General features: G+C 40.8%; 1 protein-coding gene across 2 annotated transcripts in view; it reads right to left on the reverse strand.

The window, feature by feature from the left end:
* The window catches only part of FBN1 (fibrillin 1), a 154,954-nt gene that overhangs the window by 32,428 nt on the left and 97,149 nt on the right, over positions 1-25,377 (reverse strand). For both annotated transcript variants that reach the window (XM_064157645.1, XM_064157644.1), the window contains 14 exons: positions 24,813-24,938; positions 24,589-24,714; positions 23,593-23,715; positions 19,975-20,100; positions 19,038-19,163; positions 8,442-8,564; positions 7,812-7,934; positions 5,559-5,684; positions 3,915-4,037; positions 3,414-3,536; positions 2,442-2,606; positions 2,015-2,083; positions 1,781-1,906; positions 339-461 (listed from right to left, as the gene is read on the reverse strand). In XM_064157645.1, coding sequence (XP_064013715.1) covers positions 339-461; positions 1,781-1,906; positions 2,015-2,083; positions 2,442-2,606; positions 3,414-3,536; positions 3,915-4,037; positions 5,559-5,684; positions 7,812-7,934; positions 8,442-8,564; positions 19,038-19,163; positions 19,975-20,100; positions 23,593-23,715; positions 24,589-24,714; positions 24,813-24,938 — 1,728 coding nt within the window. The remainder of the gene's footprint in view (positions 1-338; positions 462-1,780; positions 1,907-2,014; positions 2,084-2,441; positions 2,607-3,413; positions 3,537-3,914; positions 4,038-5,558; positions 5,685-7,811; positions 7,935-8,441; positions 8,565-19,037; positions 19,164-19,974; positions 20,101-23,592; positions 23,716-24,588; positions 24,715-24,812; positions 24,939-25,377) is intronic.

Genomic DNA, 25,377 nt, shown 5'->3' on the forward strand with positions numbered 1-25,377 from the left:
TTGCCCAACACGGAAAAACATGAGCTAGTTTATGGTTCCCTCTAAGAACTGCAAACAGCTTGTAACTTCATCCTGTGAAATGTGAGTAATTGTAGTGTTTCACATGTAGAAGCTTTTGAAGCCAAAGTGAAAGTTGGAAGGGATGAATGTAGAAAATAGCAGATTAAAGGAGAAATTCTGGTAAGCTATTGAAATTGCTTTAAGAAAATTAATGAAAGAAACCTGATCTTTCATTTAGCTAAATCTCATATAACCAGATTCAGAGAATTACCTCTGATTTATGTCTGGCAAAGCCCCAGCAAAAAGCACTAAGATAAAGCTTTAAAAATAAACCATACCCATGCAGTTGTTTCCTCCGTTGACTTGCATGTAATCAGGAGGACAGATGCAGGTGTAATTTCCAACAGTATTGTAACATGTGCCAGGTCCACAAATGCCAGGTGTATCACACTCATTTACATCTAGAAGAGAACAAAAAGGCAGTGAGTCATCACAGAAACTTTCTTATTGTACCTCCAAGAACAAAAATATTTCAGTAATGCCTAAAGTAGGAAGGCACTGATGGAGAAGACCTGAAAGGGCTCCTCACAAGGTCATGGTGGAGCAAAGCCCATATGCAGAAGGAAGTGGTAGCACTGGGCCATAGAAAGCCTGGCTGTGATGAAAGAGAGGAACTCTGCTTTGTTGCAGCTGCTCAGAGACAGTAATTTGAGTTTTGCACTTGTTGCACAAAAATAGTACTTGAGGATCTCATTCATTCTGGATTCTCAGATACAGACAAGAACCAAAGCTGTTAATTGCGGAGCGTCCACCACAATACGTAACAATGTTAGCAATAGACTGGTCAGATGGTTCAGGTTTGTTTGACTGAGCAAAGTAAGCAGATTCCTCAACACAAGTCAGCACATTTACTTCATCAAGAGACTTCAACTTTTGATTGAAAAAACCCACCCAAACCCAAACACAACACCACTCTCACACCTCAGCTCCTCACTCTTCAAAAGTATTTCACTAGCCTTACCATTTTAAAGTATCTCTGACACACCAGTTAAGGCAAAATACAGAGATAGGTTTCCTCTTTAACATTTGTTGAGCTGCAATAAGCACAATATGGACGAAGCACTTTGGTTCAGCCTTAATTTAAGAGCTGAATCTTTTGTATTTCTGCAGTGTTTCGCACACCATAGCACTATATTAACATTATTAACAGTCTGGAAGGCTGAAGATCGCCTGGACAATGGGAATTGCTTGAAGTTTCATATCCAGTACAACTTGCCAGTTGCACATAATTTAAGGAACATGTGCTACTGACTGTGCTAAGCAAAGAAAAATATTCCGCAGTATAACCAGTTTTTTCAGTTGCACATTGAGATCATTAGGTGAGAAAACAAGCAGTGGGAAAATGGCATGGACATACTGTAGCCAGCCCAGCAGACTCATGGGGCAAGTTTGCTCTTTATTGGACTGCTTTTTCATTAGCCATTACCAAACAGCTATGTTTTAAAAGCTGTCTAGTTAACTAAAATTCTAGAGTTTTCTGGTTTTGATCAAAATCTGCTAATTTTAAGCAAGTATTTGCCTACACTTCAACCATGACCAAGAAGGAAATTTCTCTCTTTCAATGCAAGACTTCAGCTTCGTCCAATTTTCCCACTTTAAGCTTTACATTGCTTGGTCTGGTTGTGTTCCTTTTCAAGGGCAGATTAATCCTTCTGCATATTGATTTGTCATAACGTTCTAAGAACAAAAGCAGAAGACTAGTCAAGTGAAGGCTACATACCATCACACACTCGAGTCTCTTCATTCAAATAGTACCCTGATGGACACTGACACTGGAAGCTTCCAAATGTATTGATACATTTTCCTCCTTGGCAAAGTCCAGGCAGTTCTTGACATTCATCAATATCTGTTTGAGCAAAACAACAAACATTTCATACAGGCTCTTCCATGAAAAACACTCACTGAAGAGTTTCACATTTTTAGACATGTAAATAAAGGGAAATATAAACATTACCTTCCAATATAACTGTAATAGGGTTTGGTCGGAATCCCTCCCCTCCAGGGCAAAGAACCTTATATTCAGCTGAAAACAAAACAGATTTATGAACCTAAAATAGTAGAAACATTTTCAGCACAATTATTTTTGAAAGTTAATCATATTATTACAGGTAATTGAAATGTAAAGTAACAAAGAAACCAGACAAACATCAATTCTACACTGCAACTTCAACTGTTATTCCATTTCACAATGCAGTTTTCTGTCTAACAGCAAACTTGCTCAGAAGTGATAACAATATCCTGACTAAATAATCTCTTTGAAAGACCAGTAAACTTTTTGGTTAAGATATCACTATGCTGGTAGTTGAGTAACCTAGCTAAATTAGGGAATAATCCAATGAAGACATTGCACTGCTATGTTTAACACAGGAAAGATGACTTACTTGTGTTCACAAGTGGGCAATGCTCACAGGGAACTCCCCAAGCTTTGCCCAGAGAGCAGCAACACGAGGCCTTGGAAACACCCACTCCAATCTCATTGCTGCAGAAAGTTCCACCATTATCCCCACGGGTCTTAATGTCCAGGTAACAGTTGCCAGATCGTGTATCTATATGGAATGCACATAACAAGAAACACATCTTATGAGAGAGGAAAACATGACCCATCATCTCAGGATGTGGGATACCTTCAGATGGCTCTCATTTCTTGCAGGGCAGACAAAAATAGTAATTTATGTTTTCCAGGAGGGCCCAGCTTTTCCTAATTGGATAGGACAGTGTTTTTCCATTCCTTGGCATAGTGGGAATTTATTCATTTTGATTCACATTTTCACCCACATTTGTACATCCATCCAGCTCCAGAAACCCACTGCTTTCTCTTCTCTTTAAGGTTAATATGCATGAAATCATCTACTAAATGTTAGGAATTTCAAATCTATTTGAATTTGATGAGAATCCCTATGCCCTCCTAAATAAACGAAAGCCAAAATATATCCGAGGATTACTAAGCAGTTGGAACCCAACACAAAGGCATTTCCACTAGTCAGGAAACTGCACCTAGCCAAGCTGTGCTCAATGCTTGAAGAGCATGGGAGGCTTTATGCCCCAGCTTCATTTGCCTGTCACCTTGGGACCAGCTGGATGCTGGTTTAAGCTTGCTGAAATTTAAAATTGTCTCATGCCTGCTGTCAACTGTGGACAGCCGTAGCAAGCCTGAAGGAGTTGGTTTTGGCAGCTGGGTGCTTCTGGCATGCTACCTCACTCTGGACATACTCCCACTGCACTATTACAACTTCTAAGCCAGAGCTGGAGAGCCTGTTCCAGCCCCTTTCCATGATTGGCACTTTATTCCTAAGCAGTCAGTCTTTCAATTCTTCTGTGCAACGTCACAATCAACATAAGGAGTGGTCCCTTACCAACACATCCAACACCGGTGGGGTTCAGCTCAAAATCAGGAGGGCACTCACAGGTGTAACTACCAGCAGTATTGACACATGTGCCACTAATGCAGGTTGTGGGGTCTGCACACTCATTAACATCTGTAAGAAAAAACAACACATGGTAAGCAAATACTCGAGGCTAGTGCAAACCATGGGTACATTGTGTATTGTATGCTGACCACCATAAACATACTGATCAGTAGTCTGAGATGAATTCATGATTTCATTGCAAGGAAGAGAGATAAAGGGGTTCTTTCTGCTCTGTTTTTCCCTTTCTCTTAAGCCACTGGGCTATCAGAGATTGACAACGAAGGCTGAAGAGGACTGTAGAAAAGGCAAGATGGAGAATCCTGTGTTATACAGAGGAGATGTCCTATAGCCACTCTGCTTTGTATACTTTATAAAAAGAATTTCCTGAGGAGTTAATCACAACACCAATGGGAAGGATAAAAACTTGAAGTTCAAAATTATCTTTACCTGTGCAGTTACCACCACTTCTGTCTAACTCATAGCCCACTTCGCACTCGCACCGGAAAAGCCCAGGCAGGTTATGACAAGTACCGTAGACACAGATGTTAGGAAGCGAGCACTCATCAATATCTGATAGAGGAAGAGGAGGATAAAAATACAAAGTTTCATTAACTTTTCAAATAGAGAACTGCAAAAAGGTTCGGAAAACCTGGAACTGGATGCCAACTACTTCTGCACACCATTTAAGACCAGAATAAAATAACATGCGAGATTTATGCTTGGAGTCTAAGGGACCTCATCCACAATCTTTTGCGGAGAGTATAAAGCACTTTCTGTGTATCTGGAAGCTATGCCAGAAACAATTTGAGCTTATTAGGGGGCTAACTTGACAAGCAGCAAAATTAAACATGGTAGGAGATAGGCCTTAAAAAATGAAGTTTATTCCAAATCAACAGAAAGTTGGACATTGTTTAAGGCAATGCTTGTGCCCAAAGCTGAACGTGATGCCTGTCTTCAGGTTTCAGTATCTGAATGATCTCACATTTGGCAAGTGGAACTCAATTTTGTGCCTTTTGTGCAGATCATTGCATCTGATGCAGTACTCACTGGATGTCATAGGCACTGCACAAAGAACAACCAACCCAATACAATAAAAAAGCCTGTGTTTACAAAAAGCCATAAAATGCTGCCTTTAGCGTAGAGATCTAAGATGTGACGGAAAGTCTGTTTTAGCAACAGCGCCAGGTTTTATGGAAGCTATTTAAAGTTAGCTAAAAGGTTTAAAAGCAAATTGTTTCATGAAACACTATGAAAGGTAGTATTCCTTTAGTTTACACTAAAGTTCACTCTTGTAAATTATTTCTTTTGGTAGATTACAACAAAAAATGGACAGAACACTTTCCAAGGGAAAAAGTCCTATTTATAGTGATGTACTTATGAACTCTCTTAAATGCCAGTTACTGAGCTGTTACTATGTCAGGTGATATGGCTGCTTCTTGACTCAGTTTGTTAGCATTTTATCAGCTGAGGACTTCAAATCTTATGATCAAATATATTACCTTAATCATGGTAGTCACATTTATTATTTGATTTTAGAGAATACAAAGCACTTAAGAAAAGGATGGTAAGGAGTTAACTGACAACCAACATTCAAACTGAACAAATACTCAAGGGATATTCATGGGGTTTTGGTGGTTGTATAAACTTTCTGCAAGACTACAAACTGATTGTGCACCTCACATAAGCCCTTGAAGCATGTTCACTGTCTTAGCTACAAAATCGGTGCTTTTCAGCTTTATATACACCAAGGTAAAGTAGTTTTTTCCATTTAACTTACAAATGAAATAAAGAACTGGGTACAAGTGACAGACAAAATGGCAGCTGACAGTGCTACTTAGATCATCAATCTGACCCACAAACAATACATTGTAAGATAGGCTTCAAAAAGCTGTTCTCTCTACATGCAGCAGGTAGATGAACACCTAAAGGCCCAGAATAAGTGTAGAAAATGAAAGAAAGCAACTGCTATTGACATTTTTCTTGTAGCTCTCAATCCAATTACAACTGCAACCCACTGCAAAACTTTTCAAACATAAAATGCTACCAAGGTAGAAATGTGCTGAGTGTTGTCTAAAGCTCACAGAGAATTACCTTCGCATGCCTTCCCATCTGGGCTGGGCAAAAATCCCATATCACATTCACAGCGATACCCTCCTGGGGCATTGAGGCACTGCCCATTTTCACAGAGATTCACGTTTTCTGAGCATTCATCCAGGTCTGCAGAAGGAAGAGAAATGGCAGCTTTACAGTAAATATGGTTCTCTCACCAACAATTTTTTCAGCTGCAGCATGTGACGTTCCAAGGATTTTAGCTATTCTACTAGTTTTGAAGAACAGACTGTGTAACCTAGCTCTGTGCAAGGGCTATTACATGTAGTCAATGGGTCTGCTTCCAGTATGTCAAAAAATACAGCTTCTAATCAAAAAGAAAATCAGAGAGAGGCATGGACTCCTAATGCAGCTACAGTTAATAACAATCAAAGGCAGCACGAAGGGTCAAATTTAGACTCAGAATGAGAACATGAATTTCATTATAATTGTTGTTTCTATTACTGCAAAGCCTAAAGGCAGCAACTGAAAAAAGGAGGTTTACTGTGCCATGAGCCAGCACACTGTAACAGGCAGCCTCTCTGCCAAACACACAAAATACTGACAAAAAGTGTCACTGAGGTGAAAATAACTTGATCAAAATTAAACTGCAGGCTAACAGCTGATGAGAAAACCAGCCTTGCTTACTGCACTACACTGCCTTTCAGAGAAACTGTGGCACTCACTCTCTAGTGGAAGTTTTATACATCACTAAGCCACCCAACTTGTTGCAAGAGTCTGTCTGGCAGTGTGAACTTGTAAAAGTCCATGGCTGGCAAATCAAAGGTAGTACCTACCAGGGTGAACGCTGCACTCTTTGGCAGAGGGCTTACAGAACAATTGTATGCCCTAGTTTGAATCCCAGCCACCTCTCAAATCCATATACAATAAAGCATCCAAAATTATCAAACTCAAAAAGTTCTACTGAATGCAGAAACTCTGCAGGCTCAGTTTTAAAGATGAGTTTTATAGACTCCTGGAGTCTATAAAGGTCTCTAAGGAAGCATTATGAAGGTCTCTAAGGAAGCTGTATCAGATTCAAATGAAAATTATACAAAGACAATTCAACAGAATCCCAGGGTCCATTTATAATTTTGAATGATTCAAATTAATCTTTAAACTTGCTGAACCAGATTCTCAGATGCCATAAAAACCTGCTGTAGTCGACAGTGTAGTGCTGATTTGCACCATCTAAACCTGACTCACCAGATGCCTATTACATGGCCTCATTCCAAACATAGTTCCCCTCCATGCAGCATCATCAGCAATACTGACATCCTTAGCATAATAGCAGGGCTCATGATGACTAAGTTTACATGAGCTAATCGACTCTTCAAAGCAGAAGACTGAAGGGTGGGCTGGAAACACACACCTCTCACCATATTTTATGATCAGATTTACAGTTTATAAAGTGAGGTTTCAGAAACAGCTACTTCCACCAGTTCAGCACTTCATCCTCACATCCTCTCTCAGGATGATGCAATAAGGGGGGCAGACAGCACAAACCCCCTTGAGGAAAGAGCAAATATATGTAGGAAATTTTATGAAATAATTTTGATGCATGTGCCCTGTTATTTAAAGATTAAGTTTGGTAGCCTTAAATATTAAGGTTGGTAGCCAAAGGACTGGTTTACTAACTAGCCAAATTATATGTTAAAGCATTGTTTTAATGATTTGGCCACCCACTCCAACTAACAAGAAAAGCTCAATGAAAACCTGGAGAAAAGTGGAATAAAAAACTCCTTTAGATTACAGAATCACAGAATGGTAGGAGTGGAAAAGGGACCTCTGGAGACCATCTAGTCCAACCCCATGCTAAAGCAGGTTCACCTAGATCAGGTTGCACAGCAACGTGCCCAGGTGGGTTTCAAAATTCTCCAGAGGTGACTCAGCAGCCTGTTACAGTGTTTTGGCACCCACAAAGGAAAGAAGTTTTCATTTATGTTTAAGAGAAACCTCCCAGGTTCTAGTTCCTATCTGCTGGCGCAAACAGAAAGAGTCCAGCCCCATCCTCTTGACCCCCACCCTTAAGATATTCACATGCACTGATAGGATCCCCTTTCAGTATAGTACTGCCTGTAGTACACAGTATTTCTTTCAAGATGTGTCAACATAGGTAAAACAGACGACAACGGAAGGTGGCATACTAAAGAATAATTGCAAACGTTTGAAAGCTATTTTTGTGTATTGCATCACAGTCTAGTAGGCTGCAAGGGACCACAGAAAATGATTCCATGATTTCCTAAGAAAGCTCACCTGTACATGTGAAGCCATCCCCAGTGTAACCTTCTTTACACAGGCAGCGGTAAGAGCCCATTGTATTCTTGCAGTCAGCATGTGGGCTGCAATTGTGGGTTCCATTGGAGCATTCATCCAGATCTTTAAAACAATTTAAAAAATACTTTCAAAATACACTTTATATACTATATGCTTTATATACCTTATAAAAATACATTTTAAACTTTAAATAATCCTCTATGATAAAACCCACACATATATGGGGTCATCTGATTGGAAGAAGTCTAACAAGGAAACTGTACATGAGGAAGCTGCAGGGTACACACTCAAAGCTAATACTTATATCTTGTTTTCATAGGGAGCATCAGAAGAACTCTGCCTCCCATCAGCTGCTTTCAAAGACACAGCGTTTCTATCTGTGGTCCAGCCTGTTTTCACTGTGTCACAAGCCAAACGTGAGACAATGCTGATTTCACAGTTGCCATGGCGGAGAATTTGCCCTCCAGGAGATCCTGTCAAATTGACCTAACAAGGTTGATAACCATTTGTGTTCCCAATTTGCAGGTGAGGTATTGCTTTTTTTCAGCATTGCTATGACCCAGTTTTGGTCAGACCTCACCAAGAAACACAGATGTGTAAATCCCTCACCTGTGCACTTGATACCATTTCCAATCCACCCAGGGCTGCAGCTACATTTGAAGCTGCCTGCGGTGTTTGTACATATGGCATGTCTATCGCAGTTATGGGCTCCGATCTCACACTCGTTGATATCTGTAAAAACACGGAGATATTTGAAGAGCTCATAAATCACCCTTTGTCATATCCCAATAACCAGTGCTGGAATTTCTCAAGAAAGACAATGTGAACATGATAGCAAGACTGTATTTCTTTAGAATATGACATTTTAAAATTCAGCAGAACAGAAAAATCACAATAAAGCAAAGCAAAGAAGCACACAGCATATTTCAAACATGCACTGCCCCTTCTATCTGTTGCTCTTACAGACACACAAAGCAGTACTTCTGCAGTTTACACCAATGCTTGGTAACTCTTTCCTTCCTTTTCTAAGTGACGTGCTCAGGAAGATTGCAAGGCCACAGCCTTTGGGAAGAAGAGGACTAACATCCATAAATATAACCTCTGCAGATGTTTGGCATTCTGGTATATGTGCCAGTCAAGCAGCTTTCAAATAGGTTGTGAGTCAAATGTATTGACTAAGAGCTGGTGTGAAGAATTGTGTTGACAGTAGAGATACCACTACAATGTACTCATTGTACTTGCTTACACCTTACCTGTACCTTAACATAGATGAAGGAAAGATGACAGCTTTCTCATCTGCCCATCCTGGAGTTCTCAGATAGGGAGTCAGGTGGCTCTACATTGTACAGTTTCCTAAAAGATCTCAGAGGCAACTCTGCTGCCCAGGGACTCCTGGAATGCAGCATATCCACAGCCCCCACCCTATCTACAAGGGTACTGATGAACACCACCTGCAAACTCCGCCTGGGATTCTCCCTAGGCAGTAAATGGAGGCAGGTTCTACTTTGCCAGAGACTGTGCAGGAGGTGGAGGACAGGCTGTACCACTATATTTAATGTGACAGCTGATAGACACAAAGCTCATCAGGTATGCATTTTGTTAAGAACTCAGGAAACCTAACACTGGAAAAAAGTCAGCATCCTTGGAGAAACCAGGCAGCAACTCATCCAATCTTCAACATACGCACTTGTGCCAGCACATTCTATTTCACTACTTGCTATTTTCACCTTATTTTCATTCTTGAGCATTTTCTGGCAACGTCAAAACGTAGACCAAAAGAAACAAACTGAACTCCATTCTTCCTTGTCACAAAACAATATTAATGCCCCTTGAAGAATGTATAAACTCAGGCAAAGTTTCCAGAAATTACTACTGGTAACTAAAACAAAGCTGGCAGGATTTTTTTTACACATCTGAGGTAAGGATTTCACAGCATTTTCTGTAACAAAGCCCTCTCTAACCATACCTTACTTCCATGCAGGATGTAAATTATCTACAATTGACATAAAATCACTTAATATTGGTATAATTTTTTCAGTCCTCCCAGGTGCCTTTGCTGTTGCAGTAAGCCAAATATTCTCATTTTGTACAATAGCTGACAGAAGGGAAATCAAGCTCAAAAACTGTGCATGATTCCACACACAAAAAACTCAGTTCAGACCCCTCTCCAGAAGATGATGAAGAAAAGGCATCAGCCATTAACTGTGTGACAACCCAAATGGGGTTCTCAACCTCTAAATCCACAGACATCAGCTTCCCTACCCTTCAACCTTAAAAAACTAGCTCATTGAAGAGGCCATGAGAGTGGAGCCATTAGGGAAAGCTTCTAGGTATTATCTTAACCACTTCATAACCCTTTTCTAGGACTTTCTGCCCACCCCTCTTTAGACAATAAGATGAGTCCTTTCTTTCTGCCCTATACATTATTTGGACTTTTCATGAAGGCTACACATGACTGAAGCATGTCTGTCAATCCACAATTGAACACTGAAGCCCAGAAATGACTCAACTCCACTGCTGGTTTGCAGCTTCTGTTTGGTCAGTTTTGGTTTTGCTTTTTGTTTGGGTTTTTTTAAGAAGTCTGTAGAGTGCAACTGCATTCAATTCTTTTTCTGTTTTGTTTTTTTGTTTTTTTTTTTTTTCTAAATGAGCTATTGCTCCGAATCAAAACCCCAGATATGAATATTCTCACAATCTGAATGTTGATATCTAGATGTAGATCTGAATCTGGCGACTGGAATCTACTGTTAATGAATGTTGACTGCACCAATGTGCCTGAAAACATGCAAATGGGTCCTTTCTTCTTAAAATCTAAGAAAAGGGTCAGAGCACATGTGCAGAACCTCCTATGAAGACATAACATCACCCTAAACAGGAAACTAGTGTCTGTTAAAAATTTCATGGGTGGTCAGAAAAAAAACCCAAACACTCTATCTGGCTTAGACTAAAGTGGAAAACTAGGAGGAATTTTGAGAGGTTGATTACAGTGACAAAAAAGCTGAGACAAACATTCTATATTTTAACCTTTGCATGATTTTAAAACCCAAACCTTTAGACCACTGCTAACATGAAGATCACCTTGCATTGCATTATTGGATACTTTTGAGAGACACAGCCATCACGTACTTTCTTTTACTATGCAGAGTACAACAAAGCACCACAAAACACCAGCAGTGGAGGATTTTCTGCCAAGAACTGTTTTTAAACCACCAGCAAACACAAACAGAATCTTGCAGGGGAGCTACACCACAATGAAGTCATGATCAGACTCAAATTTAAGACCGTTTAAAATTTTCACCTCTCCCTATATTGAACGTGGACTCCAGCCCAGCCCACCTTGCACTGACCCACTATCACTTTGGACATGAGAGCCACCACTAACATTTCCCAGCAGAACTGTGACACCGGTGCCCCTGCACTAGACACTTGTTCCCTTGTCAGCTATGACACCCCCACTGAACAGCTTGGAATCCCCTGCAGGATCAAAGTTATGAGCAGAAATCTATATCCAAACATGGGTAGTTATGATGGGATCAACTTTTTTCAGACCTCATTCACTGAAATGTTATTCAACTTGCTTTGAATAAAATCCTGAAATCCTTTCCATCTTTTTTCCAGGAAAAGAAAAAAAAAACATACATTTTGATGCTTTTTTCCTGGGTAAAGATCAAAAAGGGAATTCAAAATGCATTTTGTAACACTGTCTACCTTTACAGGGACACTGCAAGGCTTATGTATTGACACATGGAAAGGTTTTCAGATACATACAGGAAGCTGATAGAGGCATATTAAATGCCATCGCTGGCTTCATTCCAGATTTTACTTACTTTCAAAGATGTCTTAGTTAGACTCAGATGCTGTTTTGCTGTAATCCCTATTCTCTCCTTTCATTGCACAGCTGAGTTATAAGCCTAAATTTATCGCACTGCAATTATTTCCAAGGCAAAAAAGATCTCAGCCCAAACACGGTCTTGTGTAAATGGGGCAGTGAAATCAACGGAATTTATGCCTGCTTATGCTGGAGCTTAATATGGATTTATGTTGCCATAAGTATTGAATTATGCTTCACAGAATGAAACAAAAAGAAGTTGAACTCTGCAGGGGAAAAATTAACTCAACATAAATATCTTTAATAAGAACAAGAGTCCAGATTGTACTGTCTTCATGGCAGTACAGACAGTACTAACCTCTTCAAATACTCCAATGCTTTTCATATAATGGTTGGAAAACAAAAAAAGCATTAATCGGTCTGAGTAAAGATATCGTGACCCAAAGAGCGCACAGGAGGACACTACTCAAGTCAGGAGTTTCACACAGTGATGGTCTATTCCTGTTGACTTTGGGGGAATTTTCACTAAAGGAGTGAGTCACTGATTTATATCAACTGTCTCCTTCTGCCTCCAGCATGAGGCCGTGACAAGCCAAGGAAAATAAAGACATTCCAATCTAAGACTGACACTGCATCCTCAGCCGGTCCCATTGTGCCCCAGTCCTGCTGCACAAATGTTCTCAGCTTTGTAATTGCACAATTCCCATTAACACTGAGGGAGTTGTCTGCCTGCAACAGATGAGAATACGTATGATAGATAGTATGTGGATCTGACATCATAACAATCCCAAGCACTCTGGAGAAAAAGCCTGTCAATCACCCGATGTTGTTGGCTCCTTCAGTTCTCTTCTCTGGACAAAGACTGTTTCTCTCCCACTGATCAGAGAAGCACAGATTTTTAGGGCTGTGGGTATATAGCAAAAATAGATATCGTATACACTCGTCACGGTGGCACTATGCTTGCAGATGTGACAAGCAAAGGAAAGAGCATAGGGATAAGTCACGATTCTCACTGATACTCAGGAATCAACCAGGTCATTCCTCTGCTTAAACAGAGTGAGTGAACATTAACCCATAACAGCTCACATGTTCATCACAGGGCATGAAATCCTCAAGGTACTCCATGTAACCTTTACATTTTCTCTTTGGTTTCATCAGGACTTCAGCAGTCTATAAGGACTCTTAAGAAAGTGTGAATTGAATTCAGAGTGCCTATAAATCAGCACTGTTTGTCAGAAATTACGCAAATCCTTTAAGCATTTTCTGACTCCAATTTTCTTTGGCCCTCTCTGTGTATCTGTGCATTTTCTCCTGCTGATGTTTCACTGGTGTTTTAAGCCTGAGCCCGATTCCCACAGAGCCAGTTGTCTGGTGGAAGTCACAAGGCATTTTCTCCTCTTGGGCTGCTGCCCATGTCATCAGGTAGATAAAAGGGAAGGTTTTCCAGAGGGAGAAGGCTGTGAACTTCAATTCGGTGCTCACATAAATAGAAAAATATATAGAAAAATTCCCCTATTGTGATCTCTACAGCTGTAAAAATTGTTTTCTCTTTTGGAATTTATTCAGTGTACTGCACCATAAGGACCTCTTGGAGTTTCAAGTCGAGTAGTGCAGTTCTTGCCTTCTGTCCATCCTTACATCATCAGCCTGGGGTGCAGCATGTTATTGCTGGACAGATGCCTACTCACGATACGCTCCTTCTGTAATACCCTTACTTGGCAGGCAGCATCTTAACATTATTATCCTCTGGTATTTTGCCTGACACAGCCAGCTCTCAGATTCATAAGGGGATATGTATTTGCTTTACTGATACCAGAACTCTCTTGTGCCATCATGACTGAAACACAATGTACTATTAATGGCTAGAATCCAAAGACAGGGAAGGGAGGTAAGCACATAATACAAGCCACAAAATGTAATGGTCTATTTCTGAGGGCAAATGACACTGCTCACCTTTCACTGTATCAGGCATCCTTCTCTTTATAACTATGCTGCTGTCTGCCATAAAAGCAGTCAGTATCCACTCCTCCATTATCCACTATCATCATCATTATCAGATGACAGCAAGTACTGCCCAAGACCAAATCCTCCAACCTTATATTGCACACCAAGGCCATAGCTGAACAACTTGACAAGTTCCACCAGCATTTCTTCCACCAGCACTTGCAGAATCAGAGTCTGGTCTTATCCCTCAACTCCCTGAGCCTGTTGTGGAGAAATCCAGCTGACTTTTAAAGAAGAATTATTTTTGATCTGATGACCATCTCAGGCAGCTTCTGCCTCTAAGTTTATGTTGTCCTCTTTGACTTTGTGAAGAACACCCCAAGCCTGTACAAGCACAGCTCCATCAGGAGCAAACAAGAGGTCTGCTCACATAGTTGTAAGTGGTATGAGTGGCCAAGAGAGAGTCAGAAAAGAACTTTTTCCTCTGTGAAAATACAGAGCAAATAAACCTAAGGCTCTGCACCGATTGTGGAATATTGCAAATTTATAGGCAATACTCCAGAGTGGAGACGAATCACAAAATACAAACGCAAGTGCCAGTACAGCATTTCATCTCTGCTTGTGTACATGTATACCATACTGACAGCAAAAGCAGAGACAAGTTATTTGTCATAAAGCTGAGCAATCTGGAACTGGGATAAGGGAAAATTTTGTAATCTCTCTAGTGGCAATGTATCATTGCCTGCCTAGAAAAATCTGAAGTGAACTTCTGCAAGTCGGTTTTGCCACAGTATGCCTTTGGAATGGAAATTAAACCACTCATAGCACTGTGCCTAAGAAATCTGCATCTACAATGTATATTCTTACATAATTAAAAAAAACATATACTTTTATTACTGAACTGTACACATTATTAGTGACAACCAAGGAGAGGGGAAACTAACATCTGTGTGGGCTGGGAATGTAAGTCAGTGGGTGGATTCCGAATATTGTTAATGATTGGGAAAAAAAACCCACACATGTTTATTTGTTAAAATGGAAACAATCAGTAATGACAAGGGAGATGAAATATTTAGACAAAACTGTAATGGAGCCCGGAGGACATTATTTAGTTTTCTCATGAAACAGAGAACCTCCCATCCAAGGCACTGTACACATGTTTTGATTTTTTTTTTCCACAGGAGTTCCTAAAAACTGTGGAGGCTTGATCTGTTTGTAAGTCAAGAACTGAAACCTGGGGTCAAGGTGCTGTTGGCAAGGTCTCTCCAGAAAGGTCTTGCAGGATGCTCTCATGGTCTGCATTACCTGACCATGGGAACTTCAGCTCTGCTCTAATACTGTGTGAACAGGAGGTGAGCTATTCAAAGATCTTCAGCACTAAATCAGAGTTTTTAAAAACCAAAATGTGAGAATCTGCATACTGCAGTTACAATGGGACCTGTATTTACACAGCTTCATCAGCATGAAAGCAACCTAGAAAGTTCCCACTCTGCTTCCTCCCTTCTCTTATTAAAATCCAGGAGATTCTGGCAATTTGAGTATGATCTCATCTCAGCTGTATGTATAACTGACACTTCACCTTCTTGCTGTAGCCCATTGGCCTCTTTCAAATTACTGAGCCCATCTACAGCACCTGTTGTAACTAAGGTGTCCAGACAGTTTTCCTGGTGAATGCCATCCTCGCTGGGACATCAGCACATATCCAAAAGCAGCAGAGGATGGGCTGAGGGAAAGATGAGTGCGGTGGGAAGAGCCTGCATGGCAGAGAGTGTATATCCAGGGGGCTGGGTTTGGCTGGGATCAAGAGGAAGGGATTCCCCTGCCTCTGTATTAACAAAACAATACTGTTTGGGACACTTGCCACTGCCTTGCATCACGATGCCAAAATGGTGGATATTTCCAGGCACTTCCCCAGAACCCATACCTCAGATTCCTCTCCTGCCACTATGACCTTTCTCTGTCTTTTGCCTTCTACTACTTGTTGCTTAATCTTCCCTGATTGGTTGTTATGCTGGAAGTGATAGCTGCATCACATGTAATGGATCATCACAAGGGTTTTCAGGTCTAGAGGACCAAAGATTTTCACACAGTTTAGCACAGAAACAAAGAACATTGAACTGCTGCTCTTCAGGGCACAACTGGGGATTTGTTGGATTTAGATCTTCATATGTAAGTCAAAGGCAGCTGTTACTAATGCACAACTGTTCATCCACTGTCTGATATGCAAAGTACAATTTCATCTCTCAGACTGTCCTGTGAGAGTCATAAAAAACTGAACTTCATATATTTGGGGCACTGACAGAAGTATTATTAACTGTACAATGACAACAGCCTAAGAAGCACAGAATTAACCAGGTTAGAAAAGACCTCTAAGGTCATCGAGTCCAACCTATCACCTAACCCTTCTAATTAACTAAACCATGGCACTAAGTGCCTCATCCACCCTCCTTTTAAACACCCCCCACGGATGGTGACTCCACCACCTCCCTGGGCAGCCCATTCCAATGGGCAATCATTCTTTCCATGAAGAATTTCTTTCTAATGTCCAGCCTAAACCTACCCTGGTGCAACTTGAGGCTGCATCCTTTTGTTCAGTCACTGGGTGCCTGGGAGAAAAGCCCAGCCCCCACCTGGTGGCAACCTCCTTTCAGGTAGTTGTAGACAGTAATGAGGTCTCCTCTGAGCCTCCTCTTCTCCAGGCTGAACAACCCCAGCTCCTTCAACCGCTCCTCGCAGACCCATGCTCCAGCCCCCTCACCAGCTTTGTTGCCATTCTCTGGACACATTCAAGCATCTCAACATCTCTCTGAAATCAAGGGGCCCAAAACTGGACACAGTACTCAAGGTGTGACCTAACCAGTGTTGAGTACCAGTGCAGAATAACCTCCCTCGTCCTGCTGGCCACACCATTCCTGATACAGGCCAGGATGTTATTTGCTTTCTTGGCCACCTGGGCACACTGCTGGCTCATGTTCAGCCAGCTGGCAATCAGTACCCCCAGGTCCCTCTCTTCCTGGCTGCTCTCCAGCTACCTCCTTCCCAGCCTGTGGAACTGCATGGGATTGTTGTGGCCAAAGTGCAGAACCTGGCACTTGGCCTTGATAAAACTCAAGCCATTGGACTGCGCCCATCTATGCAGCCTGTCCAGGTCCCTCTGCAGAGCCCTCCTGCCCTCGAACAGATCGACGACACCTGACACCAAGCTAGGAGCAGGATGATCTCGGAGGTCTCTTCCAACCTGGTTGATTCTATGACACATGTTCCCAACTTAGTGCCATCTACAAACTTACTGATGGTGGACTCAATCCCCTCATCCAGATCATTAATGAAGATATTAAACAGAACTGGGCCCAGCACTGATCTCTGGGGCACACCACTAGTGATTGGCCATCAACTGGATGTGGCACCATTCACCACCACACTCTGGGCCTGACCATTCAGCCAGTTCTTAAGCCAGCACAGAGTGCCCCTGTCCAAGCCAAGGGCTGCCAGCTTGGTCAGGGGTTTGCTATAGCAGACAGTGCCAGAGGCCTTGCTGAAGTCCAGGTAGACTACATCCACAGCCTTCCCCATGTCCACCAGGTGGGCCACCTGGTCATAAAAAGAGATCAAGTTGGTCAAGCAGGACTTGCCCCTCCTAAATCCATACTGGCTGGGTCTGATCCCCTGGCCATCCTGTAGGTCCCCTGTCATTGCACTCAGGATGATCTGCTCCATTATCTTGCATGGCACTAAGGTCAGGCTGACAGGTCTGTAATTTCCTGAGTCCTCCTTTCAAACTTTCTTGTGGATAGGCACCACAATGGCCAGCTTCCAGTCTTCAAGGACCTCTCCAGTGAGCCAGGACTGTTGATAAATGATGGAGAGCAGCTTGGCCAGCTATCTGCCAGCTCTCTCAGTGCCCTAGTATGGATCTCATCTGGTCCCATAGACTTGTGAGGATCCAAGAGGCTCAACAAGTCCCTAACTACTTCCTCCTGGGAGACTGCTTTGCTTCCTGACCCCACCTACCAGCTGTCCTAAGGAAACATGCCTTGCTATTGGAAATTAAGGCAAAGGTGACATTAAGCACCTCTGCCTTTTCCTCATCCCTAGTCACTACATTCTCCTCCTTGTCCAATACAGAGTGGAGGTTATCCTTACCCCTCTTTTTGTCATTAATATATTCATAGAAACGCTTTTGGTTATCATTCACAGCAGTGGTCAGCAGAAGTTCTAATTGGAATTGTGCCTAACTTTCTTCCTACATGACCTAGCAACATCCTTATTTTTTTCACAAGTTACCACCCCCTCTTTCCAAATGTGATATGCCCTTTTTTTTCCCCTTCACTCCTTCACAAGTCCCTCACCCATCCAGGCTGGTTGTTTTCCATGGCAACTCTGCTTTTGGCACACCAGCACAGCCTGTTCCTGTGCCTTCAAGATTTCTTTCTTGAAGTAGGTCCAACCTTCCTGGCCTCTTTTATTTTTAAGGACTTTTTCCCAAAGTACCCTTAGAGCTAGTTCTTTGAATAAGTCAAAGTCTGCCCTCTGCCACTCCAGTGTGCATGTTTTGTTGATGCCCCTCCTAGCTTCACTGCATATGGAAAACTTTATTATTTCATGGTTACTGCACCCCAGACAGCCTCCGACCACCAGACCTCCCACCCACATTTCTAAACAGCAGGTCGAGCAAAGCCTCACCCCTGTTAGGCTGGCACAGCAGCTGTGTCAGGAGGCTATCCTCTATACTCTCTAAAAACCTTCTAGACTAAAAGTCTGTCTCAAAGAAACTGCCAGAAATGTGTTTACCCTAAGTCTACATTAAAATCATATCAAACATATGTTTGTACTCATACTTGGGCAAAGTCTAAGTCTCTCAACACTCTGGCTTGAGACACTCGCACTAGGATTATTAATATCATGCCCTTGGAACCTGTATATTTGAAACCCTTCGCTGGCAATACATGAAATAATGCACATTCTGATTTTGCTGCTATGAGGTAGTTGAGCAGCTGTTTGGTTGCCACTTTGCAAAATCTGAAAATCCATTTTAGCACATCTTTCAAGCTGTCTGTTTGCCAAAATAACACTCAGAATAGATACCTGTTATTTGCAGGCACAGGATACTGTTAACTCATCCAAATGTACTGAGGTCCTCAGGAGTCTGTCCAGTTACCCGCAATGGCATTTTCTATTCTCTTAGACCAGCAACAAATAAGCCAAATTATGCTCCCAGTGGGCACCCTGTCACTCATTTCAGAAGCAGAAGCATGAAGCTGAATGCTGTGTCACTGAAGTTCAGCAGAACAAGAGCTCAGCCAACTTGGATAAGAGATACGATGTTTAGTACGAAGGAGTTGAAAGAAGCAGAGAGGAGGTCTGGAACATTAGAAAAAAGGGCACGCAGATTCATGAGTTAAACTAGAAGTTTAACAAACTTCAAAACATACCTGTGCAACCAGTTGTGCCTTTCTTGCCTGAATATCCCATGTCACAATGACAGATAAATGAGCCCTTCGTATTCTCACAGGTTCCACTCAGACAGATGTTCGGATGCAGATCACATTCATTAACATCTAAAAAAAAAAACCCATTCAGTTTCACTAAATAAATTTTAAAATTAAAGCTTTATTAAATAAAATTCTTAGTACAAAAACTGGTCTTTGTATGCAAAGAGAGAACTGTTTAGGGTTAGTTATTCCTCATCTAGCATATGATTTCAGATCTGGTTTAACACTACTATAAAACCGTACCTATATCAACATACCTTTAGCTCCAACTTGTCTTAAAAATAGAGATGAAAATTCAGCACACTATTCAAACAATCATGATGAATATTTATTGATCCTTTCTGTGTGTATGTTCTCTTTGTGTGCATAGACACTCATATATGCATTTATACACTATCCAGTTTTGTACAGACACTTCTCCTCAAATGTGCTTCACAATTTTAATTTCAATGTGCAAATTTGGTTTTAGAGATACATTGTTTCATGATTTTGCTCTACCAAGACATAAGGCATGCATATTTATTTTGTCTTAAAGACAATGAGCTTAAATCATCACTGGTGATTTATCTTGCTCGAAATTTTCCACAGCATCATCCACCAGCACTCACCCTTCTACATGCACTCTGTCATCTAAGCTGCATAAAAACTTCACTGGAAGAGGACTTGAAGATACATTGATACAGATCTTCGTATCTGCATCCCAGACTGCAGGGTTATTACATCTGCATTTGATAAACACAGCTTGTGCAGTGAGGCTGGTCCTATGGTCAGGTGGCCAAAACCACACTTCAAATATAATCATCTGCCTACTTGCAAAGAGTGTCTGTATATTTTTTCCTCAGTTACTGCAGAGAGGAATATATATGCTTTCATTTACCTATGCAAGTCTTCATGTCTTCAGATGCCATGAACCCATCATAGCAGAGACACCTGTATTCTCCTGGGATGTTTGTACACTGGCCTCCATCACAGATATTAGGATTGTCTTCACACTCATCAATATCTATAGGGAAAAATGGGATTAAAATATGCTACCTTTATGGAATGCAACTAAGCTTAATTATGACAAGCAACCATTTTAATGCACTGATAAACATGATGAAGGTTGAATCCTTGCAAATAACTGAACAGGATATTTCAAAACTGTCCTGATGAGTAAGCTCCTCATCTCTAGCTCAAGACAGTGTCAAACAATCTGCTCCGAGTCTAATGGCAACATGAACAAACTTTGGAGGTAAAAAAAATCACTGTCAGAGAAAAACACACTCCAAAAGAACCTTTGTCACACCAAATGGCCACATACAGCTGGAGATCTTTGGATATAATTCATCATTGTTGAAGTCAATAGAAGATCTGAGGTCAAACCCAGCAACAAAAATATCAAACTTTACAGAGTTTAAAAAAGCCATTGTACGTGCAGAGTATCTCTACAGGTCTCAAGGGTGTTACAAACCAAAAGCACAGCTAAAATAATGATGAGAATAATTACAGCACATGCATCTATTTCATTAAGAGATTTAATGGCTTTCTTAGCATTTCAGCTGACTGGCCAGGACAGCCATACAGTTACATACCCAAGCACATAAGTTGTTTTCTCAGTTCATGCAACTGACCACTACTGATTGAAGACTAACTGCAGAAGCAGACACTTTATTATATGAATGCTGCCATGCTAAGGTCTGGAATCTTTCAGAGTCCTGGGGTTATATTGGTGGTCCTTGAAAAATCCCCAGAATCTTCTTGTGTCAGCACCAGCATGGGCCAGCAAGAGCAAAAATCAGAAACTCTGCCAAGTGATACCATGGGAAAAAAATCAGCACAAAAAGTGCAAGATTCAGGAATCTCCCTCCAAGAGAAAGGGTGTAACTCATTATTAGGGCAGCCTATTGTGGATTGCAGTAATTATGCAGCTATAGAAAATGAACTTGCTTTAACTTAAAATACTATGTTCATTATTCTTCTGTATTTCTAGCTGTTAGTGCTTGTGGGGGGACACAACTTCTGCAAGGAAGCTGTGTATCCATCTTAATAAGCAAATAATGTTGGCATGGACATTAGCCTGAAAATGTTAATTTGGAATGGAATTTGAATTAACATGCAAAATTAAGCTCTAGAAATGGGCATAGTAATGACTGAAATAAAGAACTTTATTTACTAACCTGTCACTGTACTGATTTCACAGTTGGGGGAAAATCAGCTGACAAAGAACCTGTTGTTTCTCCTAATTGAACTGATTATTTATGCATAACCTCACCAATTCAAACCTGACCTACTACTGAACTGAAAGGCATTCTTACCAGCTCAATTATCAAGAAATAGATTCCATAATGGTTTCCAGCTTTGGGTGATGTTAAAGACAAAAGACATGTTCACACAGAGAGCAAACTGAAAATGTAAAATAGGTGTTTCACATCCGCAGGTCACACTGCTACTACTTCTTGTACAATACACAAACATCTAATCATAAAAGTGGACACAGTGCAATGAGTAGCAAATGCCATTGTGTACTTTTTTTTTTCTTATTTTTTCACTCAGTTTGGGCAGAGCTAAAAGATTACCACACAGATTTGGAATTTCACCAGATATTTACATATGCAAGTCACATCTTTTCAAAAGAAGGTACCAGCATTTTCAGATACTAAAAGTGTGGGGAAGGTGACCCCTCACCTCTCTGGGTATTCTCATAGGTAGTTTTTCTGGTGTTTCTGCTATTTAAACTTTTTTATGAGTTGGCTATTTCAATTCAAGTCTTTCTTAGAGGAGATATGAAAATGAATAGTGAATAGCTATTATTGGCTGCCCTATGAATGAAATCCTATTTTTCAGAGTCAAAGCTGGATAGAAATATGTGTAAAATCATGACTAAGATCAGATGCTCTTCTATTCCTCACCCAGATAAGACCTGATTAAAAACTTCTATGCATGTATTTATGGTCACATTAACGTGTGGACAAACTCACTGTAAATCCATCTCCTCCTCATTTAATTTTAGAAAGGCAAGATGATAGTTTTCTACTTTACGTGTACGAAGGTGCTCTAAATGATCCACTCTGGTTTGCAGCCAGAGAGTTTCTGGGTGACTAAAGGCAAGCAGGAGTAAAGCACAGAAATGCCTCTAGGCAGTAGACCTGAGATCCCTAAGACTGTCCAAGTACACCTTTAGTCCCCAGTCAAGTCAAGCAGATAAAAACAGAAAAGGGGTTCACACATGCTCCCCAACTCCTCCCTTCCCTTTTATGTCCTGTCATTTGGGTTTAGATTTTAGCTGAGGCACAAGTTTGATCAACTGGTTTAAATGTGGTGTTGAAAATCTGCTCTTGACACCAATGTTTGGAGAAGTTTGTGTAAGAAGTTGCCTTTTCTAGAAACTTGACCTAAAGCAAACTACTTCTCATCTACATATTTCAGGTTTTTAAACACTTCCTTTCAGGGTCAGCCAAATTTGTACTTTTTCTAGTTGATTTCTTCCTTTGAACAAAGGTCCCATGCTTGCTGAGGACTGGCTACTTTACATCTTTCTGACAGTGTAAGCTACAATGGGGAGGCAAACTATATTTAAGTAGGCTTTTAAGGCCCCCTTACCATTTGGAATGGTAATGAGCAATCTTAGGGGAATACAGATCCTGCTCAGAGGTCTATAAATATTTACAAATTCTGAATGTAAGCTTTCTCTATCAATTCACTATAGAAAATCCTCCATTTGTTCTACTATAAAGGCAATTCTATTCCAAGGGATTAATCCCATTACATTTCTCATGCTCTTCAAGAAGCTCATGGGTGGAACTGGCAAACAGCTGGCAAATACTCACAAGTAGGCCAGTGCTTACGAAGCATGCAGTGAGAGATTAGTAGGATAGAATTATCTTTCCAGTAACCTATGTGGAAATCACCAAATCACTTACTGGGATTATGACTCCCAGACTCCCAAAGGAGAGCACACGACCGTTGCAGAGCTCTGCAAATTTTCTCACAGAGCCTGCAGGGTGCAAGAGAGCTGTTTCCTAAGAATGACTCATACAATTCAGATTTCAGTTTGTCTGAAAGTCATTCATTTCTGAAGTAATGCAGCAGCATATTTGCATTTGATTAAACAAACAATTAAAAATAAGAATTTGCTTGCTTGCTTAGGAGCAGACACCACACAACCACAAAGCAGGGCAATCAGCTCCTTTGCCACCATTTCTGTCTATTTTCTCTACAACATAACCATACACCATTGACTTCAACACATTTTGGGTTTGGATCTAATGTAACTCCTTAAGGGAGAAAATTTTTCTCTTATTGAAAAAAATTGCCTTTTTTTTTTTTTAAATAAAACTCAAAACTGTCTTGTAAACCTTCTTAGATAATTCTCTTCAAAGCAACTCAGTCTGCAGTTGTCTAGTTCGGATACTTTGGAGATATTCACTGTTAAAAAAACACTTACAAAGAAGGTCCATTTATAAACTACTGAAATAAACCCTTACAGCAGAAAAAGTCCCAAAATCTGCCTTACCAGTGCATGTCCTGTGGTCTGGCATGAGTGCAAAACCTTGTTTACAGCTACACTCATAACTGCCCTCCGAGTTCGTACAGAAGTTCTCACAGCCACCATTCATTATGCTGCACTCATCGATATCTAAAACCAAGAAATTACAGTTAAAACCCACAATATTTTTTACCTTAAAGCATATTTCAAGGATACATTTGGAGCCAGCTTTTCAGAACAGCATCACCCCTGATTCTACACTTGATATTTGCACACTCCTTGAACATTAAAGTGTTTGCAAATACAGCCACTGGGATGGATGCCAGCCAAACCCAGGAGCTAAAGAGATGATATTATCTCACTGCTTATACAAATAATCTCTGCAGTTCTCTTTCTATGTATAGAAATACTACTGTTGGGTTACCACAGTATCAGAAAAGCTGAAAACTTCTTGTAATCATCAAGGGAAAAACATCTCCTGGGCAGAATTTAAGCCAGGGGATTTTTCACGTATTTCCATGGCACAATAAAATACATGCATGGAAAAGAGGGTACAATATATGATTTAAGCTACATGGCATTTACAAAACAGTACAGGAAAACCCCTATATCTGAGACAACTGCAGACCAAATTAGGAAAAATACAACTGAACCATATGATTATAGTCCATGGTCTGCCAGGAATGATGATTTTTGTTAAAACACAGAACCAAGGATTTTACAAGTTATTCTCTCTTAATGATCAAAGCCTGAAGTCTCAGGCCATTTCAAATAGGATGCTATTTTATGCATTGAGATTGATTTACTAGACAAAATCAACCATTACACAGCCATCATTTCATTACTTCCTCACAATAATGGTTGTGCACATTCTGGGGTTTCTGCACACTATTGCAGCAGGCTATACTAAACTTAGGAATCGCAGTTAAAAATGTCTTTATACAACTACAAAAAGAAATGAAGCAATTATCTGTACTTTCCCATCCTTATTTGCTGGATACCCCACGTAGATTTTGTCCTTACCAACGCAGTATAACTTGTCAGGTGTGGACTGATACCCAGGGTTGCAAGCACACTGATACTTCCCAATCAGGTTGACACAACGACCATTTCGGCACAGGTTGGTGCTTAGCTCACATTCATTAATGTCTGTTGCAAAAGAAAAAGAGGAATGTGGTTTAGGTCTGAGTGAAGGCAGTACTAGAGGAAATGCTGAGCACAATGCAGATTTTCCCTGTGTGCCCCACCTATACAGGCTGAGATATTTGGTGATATCTGATGGCCTGGAGGACAATCACACCGAAAGCTTCCCTCTGTGTTGATGCAGGTGCCGCCACGGCAGAGAAGAGGATTGCGCTGGCACTCATCGATGTCTGTTGGGAAAAGAGAAGACACATCACTGCCACAGCAACAGCCCATAGTTTGCTACCCATCACAGCACTATCTGCTTACACTGTCTCTGGAGCATTTCCTACAAATAGTCACCCCTCTCACTAGAGTGCAGTTAAAAAAATGACAATTTTTTAAAAAGGCTTTTTCCACATTTTGATCTACTCTAAGTTCTGGATGCTTTCCCACTTCACAGAATGGTGACTGTGGGGGTAAATTTAACATCCTGTAATCCTGAGCTACGCTCACATATGCTCTGGCATTCTGTGGGATCAATGAATTCACATCTGGGGTGGGAATCAAGTTAAAGTGAGCTTTAATAAAACTCAGAAAATGAGAGGGACCTAAACTCAGGTGAATTCAAATCTTGAAAAAAAAAATCAACTGAACAAAAACTAAACAATGCATAAGCATAGAAGCATA

This window comes from Pogoniulus pusillus, chromosome 17 (assembly GCF_015220805.1).
Source record: "Pogoniulus pusillus isolate bPogPus1 chromosome 17, bPogPus1.pri, whole genome shotgun sequence".
Lineage (NCBI taxonomy): Eukaryota > Metazoa > Chordata > Aves > Piciformes > Lybiidae > Pogoniulus > Pogoniulus pusillus.